The sequence below is a fragment of the Zingiber officinale genome, chromosome 4B, assembly GCF_018446385.1.
Source record: "Zingiber officinale cultivar Zhangliang chromosome 4B, Zo_v1.1, whole genome shotgun sequence".
NCBI classification, from domain to species: Eukaryota; Viridiplantae; Streptophyta; class Magnoliopsida; order Zingiberales; family Zingiberaceae; genus Zingiber; species Zingiber officinale.
In genome coordinates this window covers 51,824,107-51,839,396 of record NC_055993.1, presented here as the reverse complement: position 1 = coordinate 51,839,396, position 15,290 = coordinate 51,824,107, and the positions used below count along the sequence as shown (strand labels likewise).

At 36.2% G+C, this 15,290-nt stretch overlaps 1 protein-coding gene across 10 annotated transcripts in view; it reads left to right on the top strand.

The window, feature by feature from the left end:
- The window catches only part of LOC121975062 (uncharacterized protein At2g37660, chloroplastic-like), a 51,623-nt gene that overhangs the window by 36,154 nt on the left and 179 nt on the right, over positions 1-15,290 (top strand). For 4 of the 10 annotated variants that reach the window (XM_042526425.1, XM_042526430.1, XM_042526427.1 and 1 more), the window contains 3 exons: positions 13,649-13,758; positions 14,172-14,274; positions 14,394-14,860. In XM_042526425.1, coding sequence (XP_042382359.1) covers positions 13,649-13,758; positions 14,172-14,237 — 176 coding nt within the window. In that variant the 3' untranslated portion in view covers positions 14,238-14,274; positions 14,394-14,860. Of the gene's footprint in view, positions 1-13,648; positions 13,759-14,120; positions 14,349-14,393; positions 14,861-15,290 lie in introns of those variants that run through there. The other 6 variants (XR_006110201.1, XM_042526429.1, XM_042526426.1 and 3 more) reach the window with 3 other exon arrangements.

Genomic DNA, 15,290 nt, shown 5'->3' with positions numbered 1-15,290 from the left:
AACCGATTTAGAGTGAGATGAGTTAGCATTTTCTAGTTCCACTTGACTAGATGCACTAGGTAGGGTACTCTTTTCTAGCCTAGACATGCACCTAACTAGGCTTTTCTAGAGTACTATCAGCTCAACTTGCCCTGATACTAAATTGTAGGATCGAACTCGACGCTAGAGGAGGTGAATAATGTTACAAATTTTAAAAATGAGTAAATAGTAAATAAATAGTTGAATCAATCAGAGTAGCATAGCGGATAATAAAGATTACTTAGAATGATTCAATCAAGACAACACAATAAGCATGTAATAGATTTAGCTACCAGTTTAAGCATGCAAATAGTTGATTAACCAAAACAGAAGTAGACACACGCAATAATAATAATAATAATAATAATAATAATAATAATAATAATAATAATATGATTTTTATTTCTAAATTTCTCTTAGGTGGAGAAACCTTACCGTAAAAAAAAATCTAAAAATTAGGTAAAATAACAAAATGAAAATGTACTCAAGGGAAGCATGCGTTGCAACGTGCCGTAGCATAGAAGGCGAAAGAAGACTTCGAGCACGAGAACCAGAGTGAATTCTATGTAGATGAGTGATTTTCAAGTTTTGTCTCGAAATTCCTTATATAGGCTCCTCTAGTCGCCTGTATCAGTGTTGACATGACTACAACTTTTATCCATTTGATAATGTTAATGAAGCACTCTAATCTACTAGATATCTTCCGGTTGCCTAGGCAGGGGTCAAATCTCATCTTGACCCGTTTCGCTCAGATTGCTGATAATGTCATCTCCCGGTCACTTGGAAGCTGCTCCGGTTGCCCGTATTCTTTGATCCCCTAGATCCAATACAGTCGTCTAGATCCTCCGAAATCCCTCCGTCGAGAGTTATCACCGGCTAGTTGCTCTCAGACTTCCTTCCGGTTTCTTGGAATGCAGTGGTTACACACAAGGTTTAAAATTTCGACCCGTGCCGAAGTTTCGGTCTTAGACCGGAACGATACGGTTTCGGTATCGTATCGTGCCGTGCCGATACAGTTTTGGTATTTTTTATTTATCTATAGTAATTATAAGATAAATATGTTTGTGGTATATATAAAAATAAGTTGTATATTGATTTATTATAAGTTCTCAATTATTAAATAATTTAATATTGTTAGAAAAAATAATTAAAAATAAATTTATTTAAATTGAATTGATATAACAATAATTCAAATTAAAATGAAAGTATCTATAATAATAATAACAATAATAATAATAATAATATTATTATTATTAAATAAATAAAATAACTATTTATTCATTTAATTAATTAATAATTAAATAATATATATTTTAAATAATATTTTTTTTAAAAAAATAAAAAAAATCAGAATATAAATATAATTTATTAGAATTTTAAAAAAAATTTAGAATTTTAAAAAAATTTTAGAACTTTTAAAAAAATTTTAGAATTTTTTTTAAAAATTAAATGAAATTTAAAATAATAAAAAATATATTAGAATATAAATAAGAATTATTATATTTTTTTTTAATTTTTAAATAAAATTTAAAACATTATTTTTTCAGAATATTAATTAATAAAATTTATTTAATTTATTTTAATTTTAAATATATTTTTTATATATTTTATTAGGATAATTTAATTAGGTTTGTAAAAGCCTCTTCGGAATATCACAACTCCTCCTTAGGAATTGTTTAAATTAATTAAATAAAATAAATAATTATTAAAAAAAAAGAAAAAGAAAAAAAAAAAAGGCGTACGCGAGATCGCCCGCGATCATCGCGGGCGATCCCGCGGGAGGCGTCCCGCGACGCTGGACGCCTCCGGCGGCGCTGGAAGCGTCGCCGGACGTCTCCGGCGGCGCCGGAAGGGTCGCCGGAAGCGTCCGGCAAGGTAGTCGGAAGCTTTCGGTGACACCATCTGCGTCGCAGAAGGCGTCTCGCAGTCGTCGCAGGACGCCTCCGGTGGCGTCCCGCGTCTCCTCCGGCGCCGCCGAAACGCGAGGTGCTCCCGTGCCGGTTTCGGCCGCCCGGCGGAACGGTAAAAATCGTCCGTGCTGGGCGGCACGGAACGATATTTTATACACTGGTTACACATAATGAGTAGAGTGCATGATGCAAAGTTACTCAAACTTATATTGTGTCTAGAGATTTAGCCTCTAGTTGCCAAGCCATAACACCCACTACTTCCACTTGGACTTATTTCCCAAACTTTCAACTCCACCTGACTTGATTCACCTAGCACCTAACTAGGAATTTCTCTGTCAAACCTTAATCATTTGGACTTAATTTACCTAGCCTCCGGCTAGGAATTTGTCTGTGAAATCTTAATCACTTGGACTTGATTCACTTAGCTTCCAGGTAGGAATTTGCCGCTTGATCTCCAACCAAAATTTAACTCATGCAGTACTTCCAATTAGGATTTCGGATGCCTAGTTCCACGAGGACTTAGTCATCAGGTTCACAACCAGGATTTCAACACTTGTCAAGTAACATGCATATACAAACTTGACACCACTGGTTAGATTACAGCTAACTTAACTTTAACTTTAGTCATATATCAAAACTTTGATTTAAATATTGTACACCCAGTAGCAACAACAGAAAGATGTGGAGAAATCTTAGTGAGAGCTGGAGGAGGCAGGTTTAAACCTTGTAATTGGTATTGGTGACTCAGGAAAATGTGGTAAAGCAGATAGAGAAAGAAATTCTGAGGTCTGTCATGTGCTAAAGATTAAGGCCTGATTTTAAAAAATAATAACATTCCTAGAGACAGGAGTTCGACGGGCATGAGGATCATAGCAAAGAAATCCTTTTTGGGTTCGAGCATACCCTAAGAAAGCACACTTGATAGATTGGATTATTTCTTTCATATGCAGGAAGGTGAACAAAATACACACATCCAAAAATATGAAGATTGGAATAATTTGGTGCATGCCTAAGCAAACAAAAGTTGGAAGAATCATTGATCAAACTTGGAGATGGTAATTTATTAATCAAATAAACAGTAGTAGACAAAGTTCCACACCAAAAAATGAGAAGGAACATATGACTCAATTAGAAGAATGCGAATAACATCAAGAAGATGATGATTCTTTCTTTCAACTACACTGCTTTATTATGGAGTGAAAAGACAAGAACGTTGTGATATCATCCCATGACTTTGAAGAAAAAATTGAAATTCATTCGACATATATTCACCACTTGAATTTGATTGCAAGGTTTTGATTTTGGCAGAAAATTGTATTTTGACTAAAACATAAAAGATTTTAAACATTTGGAAAACCTCACTTTTAGACCAAAGAAAAGATACCTAAGTAAAGCGAATGAAATCATCAATAAATGTAACAAAGTATTTGTAATGTTCATGAGAGATTACAAGGGTAATACAAGTTCAAAAGGTTTGGTGGTACGGTTTTTATGCAATGGAAAAGGAGGTGTTTTACTTTTACCAAGTTTGCAAAAGATGCACAATTAACAAAATTATTATTAGAAGAAATCAAATTTAAGGAAGACTCGAAGTACATGAGAATTAGAGTGTTCTAAACGTCTATGCCACACCTTATTATCACATTGAACAATATTATGGGCAACATAATTTGACATCGGAGAGGGACATAAAAACAAAGGAAAGAGATGTCCCACTTTAGGTCCCTTCGCAATTATCTTCCCAGGCACTTGATCCTGCACAAGACAATCAGAATTTGATCGACAAATATAAAATTAGTGGACAACTTAGGAGACACAAAAATAATATTTAATGATACTGAAATATCACCAACAACTATGATAGGTAAGGAATTACCATCGATAGTATGAATTTGAAGATTTTCTTTAAATTTTTTAACATTATTTAAAGGTAAGATCGTGTTGGTCATGTGATTGGAAGCACCAAAATCAAAATACCAAGACTTGGAATTAGAATTTTTGTTACCTGAAAGGCCTAAAGAAGAAAGGGCAGAAATTAGCACTTGTTAAACTATTTCAGGAGTAATAGAGACTAACCAAGATTAGGGGTATTTGAGGAACCAATCGAGACATTATAGGCTGTTTTAGATTTCTTTATAGGCCGAGTGGAACAATCTTTGATAATATGCCCCGATAATAATTGTAGAAATTTTTAGTACAATTAGTGGCAATGTACTCGAATCTTTTGCAAATATAGCACTGGATATTAGTCATATCTCTATCTCCTTGAAACCTTCCTTGAGTAGTGCAGGTAATAGGAATTGGAGTAGAACGTTGAGCTTTTTACTCCAAGACATGACATGTGTAATGAGTCGTCGTCCTTCTCTGAGAATCTTTCCTACACAAATATTCAATAATGGAACTAGTTCTTTGTTCATCCGATTGGACCTGATTGCTTCAAACTCCTCCCTTAACTTCATTAAAATTTGGTCACGCTTGCTAGTCTTATGCAAACTTTAGATAGCAATGAGTCCTTCGGGAGGTACACTTGCATACACTATATCTGTGTACTTAGACTAAAGCTTTCCAAAGAAAGAATAAAACTCTTGGATTGACATACTCCCTTGACTGAGCTGACCTAACTCGAGTTCCAATTGAAATCTTCGTGCTGTATTGCTTTCGTTGTAATTTTCTTCAAGTAATCCAACATTTCTCTAGAGGTCTTATAAGATTGAGATTGAGAAGTATGGAGGGTTCCACACTTACCAGGATCCAAGTCATAATCTGAGCATCCATCACCTCCCATTTTATATATTTCTCCTTCTCCTTCTCGCCTTTAGGTGTAGGAATCATCCCATCAATATTATCCCATAATTTCTTTCCCTTGACAAAATATGAAATTGGAATGCCCATGTAGAATACCATTAAATTGAACAAGAAAATGTTTAGATCGTTCCAAAGATATGATTCAACTAGAAACATGTTTTAAGAGATCAAGTCTAAGAAAATATACTAGAAGAACACGAAAAAGAATAAAATACTAAGATCTTGGAGCTAGACAAGGAACAAGACACAAGATGAAATGATCTCAGAGTTTTGACTCTGATATCATAACAAAAAAATAAACAAGAATTTCATATTTTCTATCTTATTTTAGTAAGAGGATTACAATATATAGACATCAAGAATTATCAAATCCCTTAATCATAAGATCTAATATAAGAAGAAATAGTATTGTAAATAACGGTAGGCGGCGGCAGGGTGGTCAGTGACTACCTACTGCCTCGGCTGCCTAGACTGTTGAATTTTTTTTATTTTTTTTATATAATATTATAAATAGTCAACATTCTTTATAATGTTTATGCATAAATAAGCTTTATACAATACAATATGGTGCAAATAAATATATAAATGCAACTAACAAGATAATTAATAACAATTCATCACCATATTAATACTAAATAAGTAATATTATTACTTCTACCAAAAGTCTATGTTTAAAATTCAAAGTTTAAATCCAACATTGCAACAAACCAATAAGGACAAGATTAAACATAATTGATCTTCTAAATCATCTACACATGCACCATCAACTACATCCATAATCCTCTCATCATTAGACTCAAAATTAACATCTTCACTCTCCTCCTCTGATGTATCTAAATTCTCTAATAGGGATGCTCCATGCGCTCCTCCTTGGTTGTAGCACTTCATCCGCTCCCGAGGCCTCCGCCACCATTCTCCAAGTGAGTCCCGAATCTTGCTCGACCTCATCTTCAGCACCACCATCAACAAGCAAACCTTGAGCTTTACTAGCTTGAGAGGATAGAAGCAAATCTCCACCCATTTCTCTTTTACTCTTCTTCATAAGATTTGCGTTGAATTTGACATATACAAAGATCACTGGAACTGCAAATACCCCGGGTAGTTTTGATGTGATCAGCCGAGTTAAGTTAGGTCCTGTGTATGTTTGATGCCTTGTTTCTAAGTGTGTAGGAACTTAGGAACATAAGAAGTTGAGCGGAAGATGTAGCGAGCGAGAAGGATGACACGGAAATAGAGTCGACAGACTTGGTGCATCCAAGGGATGAGGAGTTGTGGAAGTGTACATTGGTGGAGCGAGAAGGACACTTGCGACGCATCCGAGGGACGAGAAGCTGGAAGCCTGCTCGAGGAGAAAGCCGGAGTTGGATACGGGTGAGCTCAACTCTAAACTGCTAGAACATCACCCAAGTGAGCGGAGTCCGAATTTGGTCAACTTGAAAGTTGACCATGAAGACTTGAAGACCCGAGATACCTCAGTTGACTTGAGGCGCCTCGAATGCCCAGTAGATCAATTGTCGCAGAAGAGACCTAAGGCGAGGCATCTTGATGAATAGTAGTCGAGGCGCCTCCGAACAATTGGAGGCGCCTGAGATGCCAGGAGCCGTTGCTGAGCAGATAAGTAGCGGAGTTCCTCATCAACATAACTAAGGTGGCTTCGATGAACTGAGGAGTCTCCATTTTGACACATCAGAAAGAGATTGCTACGTGGATAACAATTACCACATTGGAGGCGCCCTGAATCAATATAAGCGCCCTGATGGCCATGTCAGCAAAACGATCGCTTCGACCAATGCATTATAAATAGTGCCCTATTCCTAGTTGTAAAGCATCACACTCCGTATTCATTTTTTGTACTTCGTTTTTGAGCTTATAACTGCTATAAGGAGCTTTTCCGCCTCAACATTGTCGAAGGAGTTTTCTGCTATTGCTTTGAATTGCCTTCGATTTACAACCACTAGGTTGTAACCAAGTAAATACTTTGTCCCCTTATTTCTTTTTATGTTATTTTTTTCTAATTAATTAGTGCGTCATTGCTAAGCAAAAAAGCAAGATGATTTACAAGCTATTGCCGGCCCACTAGGTCCAATATAATCTTAATGTCTCGAGCCTATTTCTTTTCTTAGTATGTATTTAAAAAATTAAAAAATTATTAAAACTAACAAAAAGAAAAAATAGATAATATAATTTATGAATTGCTACTTACTCCTTCAAATTGGTTCCAATTTCTTTCACATCTCGATGAACTACTTGTCAAAAAGAGAAATCTCATTGTCATTTTTTACAAGTTTGGAGTGTCACCACCATAGTTGGACCACCTTTTAAATTAAAAAAATAGACAAAATTAATAAACTCAAAAATAGATAAAAAAGACATGTATGTGGTGAATAGTAATAAAAGAAGAGATGTACCCGGATCAAAGTCGTGGTACAGATCCACCTTCTCATATGTCATTACCATTTTTTTTCTTGCCCTTAGGGTATAGCCGAGTTAGTTATCATATCACAGGTTTACAGAATTGAACAAGGGTTGAATCCCAGTAAAAACTGAGCCATTACTCTCCCATGTGATGACTAGCTTTGGTTTCCTGATTTACTTTCTCCCAATGGTGGAGGGGGGCGCCCGGGTGGCGGATTTTATCTTTTGGAGAAATGATCATTTCAAAGTTTCTGGATTTACTCTTATACTTCAATAATTTATCATTACAAATGGTGGAGTGGATTGTATGTCCTCGTCAGTGGAAAAAATTCTCTCAACAAAATTCAAGAACTTATTCATTGGTGTCATTTTGTCTGTTTTGGATCTTTGAGGTAAAAAATCAGATTCAACGAATAAGCGGCATAATGCAAAGGATTTTTTTTTTTCAAAATAAGGGTGACATTTTTTCCTTTTTTGAAAGTCTTTCTAATCTCTTCCTTGACTTATTTAAGTGCACCCAATAAAAAGGCCATTGAGGGCTTTTTGTCACCATCAATAAGGCGTAAAACTTTCACTGAAAGGGTGAAAACATTTAATACTAAAGAAAAGCCATTCCAAAAAAAGATATGTCACCTCCGCCATTTTCCCCTTTACACCACTCCATAATTTTGTGTTGCTCCACTTCTCGGATGTAAACATAAGTCTCAATTAATCTTTCTTGCTTTTGAGACTTTCCAAAGTCAAAAATGAAGTAGCAAATCTAGTCACCCCGGGCCTTTCAATGTCCCTCTTCTTAGTATATATTTCCTCATAATAGCTAAAGTTCTATGATGTGTATAGATGAATATTGTTAGGGTCTTTGCTTTCTCAAGCATTCCGCTAAACTTGGACTTTTTTTCCAATTACTTCAAGCATGAGGTTGATTGTTTGAGTCACATAAGAGGTCTAAAAAATTTGAGGTTGTGTAACCTTCAACAACTCCGCTGCTGCCATATTGTTTGTCGTATTATTCGTCACTACTTGAACAACATATTAAGGGTCAATCGCCTCTACAAATTGTCTAGAGCTTTTATTGTCAATTGCATGAATAGGAATCCCGCCTCATAAATCCATCGTGCAAGGTACTCATGCACATCATTTGTAAACATTAACTTCAATGCGTCATTTATGTTCTGTTGTCTTGCCTTTGTTGGATTTATTGCGGATGCCCATTTATCAATAGGCCTAAAATGCTTTGACTTCTTTTTAGAAGAATCTTTCTCCACTTGACAATCTTCATCCTCTATATCAATGCCTATATTTACTTCTGTCCTCTCTTCTTTTAGTTCTTTCACACTTTCTTGCTTCTTATTCTTGTTATTTTCAAGATAAGCTCTTATTCTTTTTTTTGTATATAGGACATACTTCTACTTTTCCTACAATAGCACAATATGAAGCTTTATCTGTTAAATTCCTCCCTTAATAAGCCTCTTAGACAATTTACATGTGATACAATCTATTTTTTCTTTGTAATACAACACCCCATAATCCCAAACAATATTCGCTTCAACTCCAACTCTAGTTGTTTCTCATTTTCTACCATTAATCTTCAATAATTAAATAAAAAATAAAAATTTAAAACACAAATTTACTATAGAATATATTAACTAAAAATAAAAATGTTAATCTAAATTTTAAAAAATAATAATAATATATATATAAAATTAATAGGAGTATATTAAAATTATCCCAATCATAGCGAGAAGTATATTAAAATTATTAATAAAGTTATTTGATTAAATCCTACATGAAGTTAAAAAAATCGAAAAACTTCTTTGTTTACTCAACGTCTCCGCTTCAGACGTAGGATGCATTGCAGGACCTTGGCAACGGGCTCAGAAGCATAGCCTGAGCATCGCCTCGCTCGGGTCCAACGATGCGTTTGAAGCGGTGAAGATGAAACACCTAAACTGAGAAGTTAGGTTTTTCGTTTGTTCCATGCCGGAATCGAAATATGTAACAACCTAACCTCAACAGCGATGGCTGTGTTAGCAACGATGGCGGCATTAGTGGCGACGATAGCAACGATGGGGCAGCAACTACGGTGGTTCGAGGCGGAAGGAGGCATGAGTTGTTTTGAAATTACCTAAGGTATCAGGATTTTTTAACCTAATTTGAACCACCTTAAAACACAACCTTCCAAAAAGCTGTGTGGTTGATGTTGGGAATGCAATCAAAGTCTCACATTGGAAATACATGGAAACGATCATAGGTTTAAAAGATAAAGATATCTCTATTGGTATGTGGCATTTTAGGTAGAGTCTAAAAATAAAACCATGAGGGCTTAGGCTCAAAGTGGATAATATTATACCATTGTGGAGATATGTGAATTTTTTTTTTTTTGGACATAACAATTGATATCAGAGTAATGTCGCTCTTCACTAGAATAATCGTCGGAAGAAGCACGAGCTAGAGCCATGGTTCAAATCGAGCCATGTGGGGGTTGCCTTGAACGAAGGATGAGGGGAGACCCTGAGCATGTCAAGAGTGATAAGATACTTGAGGGGAGACTTGAGCAGGTTAAGAGTGACTAGATACTTAAGGGGAGGCCTTAAACAGGTCAAAAGTAATCCGATGCTTGATGGGAGACCTGACTATGAGAATAATGATAGTCTTTTGCTTGAGGGAGGATTGTTATAAATACAATCAAACTTTCACATTGGAAATACATGGAAAAGATTATGGGTTTTAAAAATAAAGATATTTCCATTGGTATAAGATCTTTTGGGTAGAGCCCAAAAATAAATCCAGGAAGGTTTAAGCTCAAAGTGGACAATATCAAGGGAAATTATATAGAGAATTCTAAAAAATAGAGGTGTTAGCATAACATATATACATAAAGCTGAGTAGACGTCTAAAGACCTATATACATAAAGCTCCACGCTCCTGTTTATCCTTTTTACATCTAACTGTCCCTCACCTAAAAAATTACAATTTCGTGCCTTCCATCCATAGTGTACCACTTTATGATAAGCCCTACCCAGGTAGTGTGGCTAAAAACTCTTAAGTGTTCGGTGATATGTGGACATCTCCCGACACGTGGAGCCAACCTCAGATCTTCCGCTATAGCTGTGTAATAAGGTGCATTAGAAGAATAGATGCTTTGGTGTCTCAAGCTCCTGCCTACAAAAAGTGCATTGTCGGTCCTCCTGATGATGCTGTCTATCTATCTCTAGTGGGAAGCCTTCGCAATGCCAACATCCAAAAAGTGATTTCATGACTCGGTTGTAGATAAGTCTTCCACGCCATCCGGGCCCACATCCTGGGACTAGGTTGTCTGAAGAAGTCATTCGTTCAGGCTACCCCTTCATCCTATGCAAACTAATCTTTCGGTCTTTACCTAGCCATCTCAGGTGGCCCTGCAGTCTCTAGAATGAGATCTTATATCTACAACAAATGCTTGATCAGAAGGGAATCTGAATGTGTTGCTTGCTAGATCCAAATAGCACTGTGACTCAAGTAGGTGTGATGAACCCACTAATCCAGAGTGCATCTTCCTTCTCTTAAATTCGCTATAGAACCTTAGCCAGGAGAGCGCTTGCAAGTCTCTGAATCCCAAGCCTCCCTCATCCTTAGGCTGCCACATATCTGCCCAAGACACTGGGGGGTGTTTGGATGTTCACATGAAGGATCGACAAATACTATAGATACGATCAATGATGCCCTGCGGTATCGAAAGGATGGACATCCAGAAGCACTTGATCCCCTGAAGCACTGAAGGGATGAACTGTGCCTTATCGACATAAGACAGGGTCTTCTTCAGCTAATAGATTCGACGAATCAAAGAGTTAGTTAGAAGGCTATAGTTAGATAGTCAAAGATGCGTTGCAGCTAATGGAATCCCGAGGTATCTAAAAGACATGACACCTTCCTGAAAACCTATACCATTCTCGCTAGAAAAATGTTCGACTTCAGTCTGTTAACCTGAAGTCCTATTGCCTCCTTGAAAGTCCGTAGACAAGTGGTCAGTGTGCCAACTGATGCTGTATTACCATGACAGAAGAGGTGAAGGCCGTCAGCATAGGCCATGTGAGCTAATCTAGGTGGGCACATTGCGGGTGGAAGCCGAAACCTGCATTGGTGGTGCATTGTTGCAGCTACCTCCCAAAGACCTCTATGTAGATACCAAATAGGTAGGGAGACAATGGGTCCTCTTGCCTGAGACCCTGACTCCCCTAAAATTCCCCTAAAATGGCCAAACATCCCGTCATTGATGGCTGCTGAGGAGGTAGTGGTCACACACTCCATGATCTAGGACACAAATAGTGGAGGAAAGTTGAGTCCCTCAAGAACTTCATGTAGAAAATCCCAATGCCTTTTGGAGGTCATTCTTCATAATACATTGGGGAGAGATGCGCTTGCGGTTTTATTTCGCTCCCGAGCTAAGTGGATGTTATTGGTAATGAGTCGACCTTGCACAAAAGATGCTGGGGACTGATGAAGAATGTGACCCAAGACCTCAGATAATTTAGTCGTTAACAGTTTGGAGATGACTTTGTAGAAAATCTTATAACAAGAGATGCGCCGATAATCGGTAACTTTGTTAGCATGAGCAGACTTTGGGACAAGTACAATCAACGTATGATACCATCTTCGCAAGAGAACATGATCATAGCATGGGATGATTCCACATCTGGGATCAAGAGAGGAAGCTGCATTGCTAAATTTGCCCGAGAAAGAAGTCAACCTCTACTCTTTTAAAAGCTGTAAGTTTACAACTCGTGCAATATGAAGATAATAGGCCCACTAGAAGTCTACAAGATGAAAGGTGACAAAGGTGACTTTCTTGTATGTATATTGCCTCGCATTGGCAAAGAAACCGAAAATAGATTGGGCAACTAAAGAAAACACCTAGTCTAAAAACAAAGCTTTAAAAAGAATATTAGGTTATATTCTTATTAATGTAAATCAAGTGTAACCCATTACATGGTATATTTAAGACTCTTGATAAAACCTTAAACCTAGGCCACCAATATGGTACAGATCCATCACATACCTTAATAAAACAAATAATTCTAACTTCTCTAACAATAGATAATCCTAAAACAAATAATCAGAAAATATCTAGATGGAGATTATTCTTGTTCCCTCTGGCAATAAAGACAAGTGACAAGTGAATGATGGGTAGAAATTAATTTGTGATTACATGTTATATAAAGGCGCACCTTAATTAATTAATCCCCAAGTGGTAATTTTACCACACAATCAGTACTACAAGAAGTTGTAGGAAATGTGGATTAAATAAAGGGAATGCTTGAGATTATTTCATATGCACATATTCAGAACTTATAGTCTAGGTACTGTTGTGGATGCTGGTGGAGTCAAAAGATAAGGTTGTGTTAGTTTGTGCAGTAGGTGGAATCAAAAAATAAGGTTGTGTTTGTTTGTGCAGTAATCTATGCAGTAGGTGGTGGTTCAAGCTTATCCCCACAACAATATCTGATTGATGGTTGGTGAACCACTGTGAACACATGGTCGGTATAAAGTATGTCTGGGTCCACAACCTCGTCCTCCATCTCCAAAACCTCATCTAATAGCATCAGCCACTACATCGAATAGAGATAATTATGCAGCATATACAAGGATAATATTAGGTACTTGAGCTAAGACATTGACAAAGAGGATACTGTAGCATCTACAAATTGTTATGAAGGAATGACATTGAAATATCTAGATGAACAGGAAGTTGGCTGCTTGAAATTCTACATTTTTGCACTTGGAAAGTTTAAGATGTGTGGAGATAGGATGATGTATCACTAGGTCATTCCACTTGCCTAGAGCAATGAAATTCTCTGTGCTGAACAACAATCTTGTTTTATGTTACAAATATCCTAACCTGACATATGCAAGAGATTTTCTAATTAAAGCATATATGATGCATAACTCACACAATTCTTTACAAATAGAGGAACAGTAATGACAATGAAATTGTTGATTTCATACTGTTGAGAAGGGAGCAAAACCTGATCTTTGCCATGTTAATTAGTTCTCCAGAGTCTACCTTTAGTAAAGAAAGTAAAGCCTACCTATAGTATCCTGTTAGCACAATTTCCAGATCTTCAAGTCATCAACTAATAACATCCTTCTTCTAGTGAGACCAAAACATGAGAGAAGGTGAGCACAAGTAATCTTATCTAGACGACAGGCAGTCTCTACTGATCTGCAGTCTATTTGGAGGATCTGCAAAGCTTTTCCAGCTTCAATAATCATGAATTCATCCAAACATGCTTGACAGGAAGTTATCCAAGTCGGCAACTCATCAATGAAGCTAGGTCTCAGCTTGATTTCTTCTCTTCTAATATACAACAGTTTGCATTCTTAAATTTTACTTGAAGGCCCCAACACATCCAAATGTTTGAACAACACCTTTAAATTTCTGATTACTTGTACGCATATTTAAGTGTTCATAAAACTTATTTTGCAACATCTGAATCTGCATGATAAAATTTCATGTTCTACAGGAGATAAGCTTGTTGGGGAGGTTAGCAGACTTGTAGTTGCTGAAGCATGTATACAAGCACTTGACCTAGAGTGTACTAAAAGAAAGATCTACGAGATCAACTCAGTTGAGGTAGCTATTCCTTGGATGCTAAATTTCTTCACCCTCCTTCTAGAGACCTTCAATCCTTTATACCTTGGAATCAAATGAATAAACATATTCGTATAATAATAGGAAATGTATCATGTTTTTCCTTTTAGGTTTGCAAATTTCTACTTGGGATTGTTTGTGTCAACAGCTTTGATGAAATGACAAAGAAAAGAATATGTTTTGTTTTATCTGCAATATGGACTTCAAGTATTATTTATTTTTTTTAAAAAATTACTTTTTGGAGAACAAGGTGCAAAACCTTTATATTTCTTTCTTTTTCAGGAGCTCCGGAAGAATTTCATAAAATAATGAAAATAATCTTTTTTGCTGTCTTATTTTCTCAGATTTGATACTGGAATAGAATATGAGAAAAGGAAGTTATGTATGTTTTACAGGGAGACGGCCCTGGAAGTGATCCAGAGAAATGGAGGGAGCTCTTTGAATCTGCCGAAACTAATTAGTCTGAATCATAATTTCTCTCCTCGTAACTTGTTAAAGGTACTCAGGATCTGCTCATCCTTCAGACGCTGTAATATATTTGTGGATATATATTAATTGTTAGCTTGCCTTCCTATGGTGACTGTTTTATTTACTTTTTTCCGTTACTGATTTACTAGTGGCTTCATGTATAAGCAAACGAAGCATCTCAAGGTACATAAACAAGCTAAGGTACATCTAGATTTGATGAGAGCTATGTGAGTGCAACGGAAGAATTCAACGAGTAATGAGAGGCAATCACCATTCTGCATTATGTAGTTCTGCATGATATAGCAATCCCCTCCTTGGCACTCATCTAAGGAAAAGAAAGCAATACACAGAATCAGTTTGCGTGAATGAGAACAATCCAACTAATGTCATGGATATAATTGTTATTTTTTCAGTCATGATGTTCATGAGAATCTGCTTAGTGCTATTGTACAGATTTCGAGCTCATGTCATGGTGTTTATTGTTTTTATTTCATCGACGTGCTATTTTGTTTTGTTTAATTATGAATGTATCCAAACTTAGCTGGCATGTGAGGGAATGGGAATTGGCAAACAACAATATAGTATTATTATTGATTGCATGCGATTACAAATGCTACATTATTTGGTTTGGCTAAAAAACCATTTCATGAACTACCTCAAATTGGTTTAGACTTTTGTCGTTAATGGTTGCGACTAAAATCCTATATACTATGAATTTTTTTTTTTTTTCAAAAGATACACTCAAAACTAGAAAATTTTCAATCGACATTTCAAGTTTCCATTTTATTTGCAAGGTATGCACTTCCTGTCATCTCTCTTTTGTTGGATATCCAAAGCAGCCTTACTATTATCAATGATAAGTTTTTGTTTCTAAATATTTTCAGTGTCACAATGTTAGCATTTTAGACATACAAACAAAATACCATTAGATTTATGATAATGAGATCTATTTGATATTGTAATTGCAATGGATTATTTTAGGTTGACAGAATAATTTAGCCAAATTACTTTAATAACATTCCATTCATAGGATAGAAATTTAAGAA